At 31.9% G+C, this 3,392-nt stretch overlaps 1 protein-coding gene across 1 annotated transcript; it reads left to right on the forward strand.

The window, feature by feature from the left end:
- LOC113426283 (olfactory receptor 5P76-like) lies at window positions 1–975 on the forward strand. Its single transcript, XM_026688645.1, has one exon. It carries the CDS (start codon window positions 1–3, stop codon window positions 973–975), a length of 975 nt encoding a protein of 324 aa, XP_026544430.1.
- Window positions 976–3,392: the final 2,417 nt, after the last annotated feature.

Consider the following 3,392-nt stretch of genomic DNA (forward strand, 5'->3'; position numbering starts at 1 on the left):
ATGAAGAAATTAGAATGGAGAAATGAAACTATTATTACGGGATTCATCCTTCATGGCTTTGGAGATTTGAAAGAGATACACATTCTTCTGTTCATACTGTTTCTAATAATCTATATCATGACAATGGCTGGGAATCTTCTCATTATAGCCTTAATTGTGACTGACCAGCACCTCCATACTCCAATGTACTTTTTCCTAGGGAACTTGTCTTGCTTAGAGACATGCTACAGCTCAACTATTCTTCCCAGAATATTAACCAGCCTATTGAATGAAAACTACACTGTATCTGTGAATGGTTGCATTCTGCAGTTATGGGCTTTTGTTTTTTTAGCTTGTACAGAATGCTATCTACTGGCTGCAATGTCTTATGATTGTTACTTAGCAATATGTAGACCCCTGCATTATTCCACACTTATGAATTTCAAGATATGCCTCCAATTAGTTGTTGGATCCTGGATTGGTAGCTTTGTGATAGACACAATATTGATAACATTTTTCTTGAAGTTAAGATTCTGTGGTCACAATTTGATAGAACACTTCTTCTGTGATTTCATTCCAATGATAAATCTAGCTTGTAGTGATGCAAGTCAGGTTAAACTTGTGTCAGCTATCCTAACATCTATCTCCACCCTACCACCATTTTTTTTAACGATAGTATCATATGCTTATATCATTGCTGCCATTCTTGGAATTCCTTCCATCATTGGGAGACAAAAGGCTTTTTCTACCTGCTCTTCTCACCTCATTGTAGTGACTATCTTCTATGGCAGTCTCACAGTTGTCTATCTTTTGCAAGATAGTAATGAACTGAAAGAATTGAACAAAGTCTTTTCTGTTTTTTACACAATCGTAACACCTCTAGTCAACCCCCTCATATATAGCCTGAGGAACAAAGAGGTGAGGGGAGCTCTGGGAAGGGTAGTCAGTAAATATACAACCTGCATACAAGTTCCCAGAGCTCTTGTTTTCCCTTAAAGGGATGGAGATTGTTCTAATTATATCATAAAAATCCTGTTATTTTATTAATTTAGCAGGATATTTGATGTGATTTTGGTTCTGTAGACATGCATTTGTAAGTTGTTATACTTGTTGAATAAGAAATAATGTAGATAAACTATTGATAAGTATAAGGTTTTTTGGGGAGAATAGGATACTGCAAATCACCTCTCTTTGCATCAACCTGTTTTATAATAGTCAGTGGAGATTCATCTATAATTGTCATTTATGAGTATTGACATTCTGTCTTAAATTTGGAATGAGTTGTAAGTGAGGTAAAATAAGCACTGACACTATAGTACATTTATTAGCAGGTCATAATTTATATCTTTTATGTTATAACTTTCTTCTTTTTAGAAGATTTGTTAAATTATTTTTATGTATTATTTATTCTGATATCTCGAGATAAAGAAATTAAAAACTGGTATTTGTCTATTTGTGCTGTCAATTTATCCCAAATAGTGGATTATACTGCAACAATATTTGAATCAAGGTGCCTAAGATACATTAATTTAAGGAATGTAAAAAAGTATTTGAGACCAATTACCCACGGCATTGAAAATTCCACTATGTTTGAACAATTTAATTCATAATGTTGTAGCCATGGTTACATTGTCATGATTTCTGATGCTTCCTGCCAGCTTCTCTCAAGCAACATCAACTGAGAATCCAGTATGAAGTTGGAAGTCACTTATGTTCCCAATTTTTCTTTGTTCATCAGTGGTTGTTTTGTTTATATATTTAGATAAATAAATATTGACTTAATTCATAAATTTAATTCATAATTATATCAGATTTCATTAAGTTTCTCTCAAGCAATGATCATGGGGTTGTCTAATATATTATTATTATTTATTTATTAAGCTTATTTATTCATGGCTTTGGAGATCTGAAAGAGATACACATTCTTCTGTTCATATTGTTCATACTCACTTATTAAGTTCAACTTAGAAAACTCCCAAAATAGTCACACAATAATAAAAACTAAACAATTTTCCATCTTCAAGTTTAACATCCCAAAAAGACAGAATAGTATATAATGAAAAGAGGAACATAATTTATCAAATTCTGTGTTAAAGCTTTATGTTTAAGGATGGCATGCCAGCAAAGATCCCATAATACCATGTTATTCCTCCTCCTCCTCAAACAATTGATTTGATTGTGAGGAAGGACTCAAAATACAGTTAGATAGAAAGTATCCAGAAAGTCATCACATATTCTAATTAATATGATATTTAGCCTAGCAAATATTCATTCTCATAAATATCTCTGCAGTTACCTCCCCTAGCAGAATAATAATTATCTCTCACATTGTTTGTACATAGCACTTTTTTTGCTACTGGCATGCAATTAGTTATACTATTGAGTACAAAAGTAAAGTTCTAAATATTTTGATGCTCTGATCCAGTGGAACTTCACTGTAGTGAAATGCAGCCAACTGATTTTTGAGAAGTAAGACAAAAAGTGAGGAAGTAATGATGAAAACTGTGGGTGATGTTGGAAACACAGAATACATTTGATGATAAATGTATTTATTAAATTTATATGGCTTTGCATCTTAAAAAATGTAACTCTGAGATGCATAGAACAAAACTATAAAATAGAATATAAAAACAATTATTATTATTAAAAATGCTAATTTCACGACTCTTAAATTTTCCAGTTTAAATTTCCTTTGGAGAAATGTCCAAATTGTTGCATTTCTAAAATTATTTTATCAATGAATTTTACTAAAGGATGATAATCTTCATTAAGAGGATATTTATTCTGAAATAAGTCTGTGAGAGCAGATGAGGATCTTTCATTTCAATACCTGCAGAATAAAATTTGAAAACACATTGAAAACTTTTGCATTTGCCCATTTTAATCTTCTAAATTCTACAACCATTATACTGATTATAAACCACATATTATTCTCCAAAAATAATATTGAGAATTTAAATTAGGGAAGCACTTGATCATACTATTCTGTATGAAAACATATTGTCAGAATCCCAATTTATAAAGAGACTGTTGTAATGACGAGGCAGTCGAGGTGTTTGATCATGATCAAATGATTCATGATGATCTTTATTGGAATCTAGTCTTGCATTTATACACATTTTTAGTTATCCTCCAACATTGGTTAACTTTGGTTTCTGCTTGACTTTCGTCATTGTTCAGCATAGTAACTAACACAATTAATGATCTCTAGTCAAAGTCCAACATATGTTTACTTCCTCTCTCTAATCCTCCTTTAGATGAGTAACTTTGTTTGCCTGAGTTGTATTTTCTTGGAAACATTCTTTTCTGAGGTTTGCCATCAGATTGGAACATTCCTGCAATTACAACTCTACAGGAGACAACCAGTTGAGATAGACAAAAACGAGGAATTAAATGTTTCCTCTATTCTTGGA

Source organism: Notechis scutatus, chromosome Z (assembly GCF_049901735.1).
Source record: "Notechis scutatus isolate UNSWTSFEM ecotype Mainland chromosome Z, rNotScu1.2, whole genome shotgun sequence".
Classification (NCBI taxonomy): domain Eukaryota; kingdom Metazoa; phylum Chordata; class Lepidosauria; order Squamata; family Elapidae; genus Notechis; species Notechis scutatus.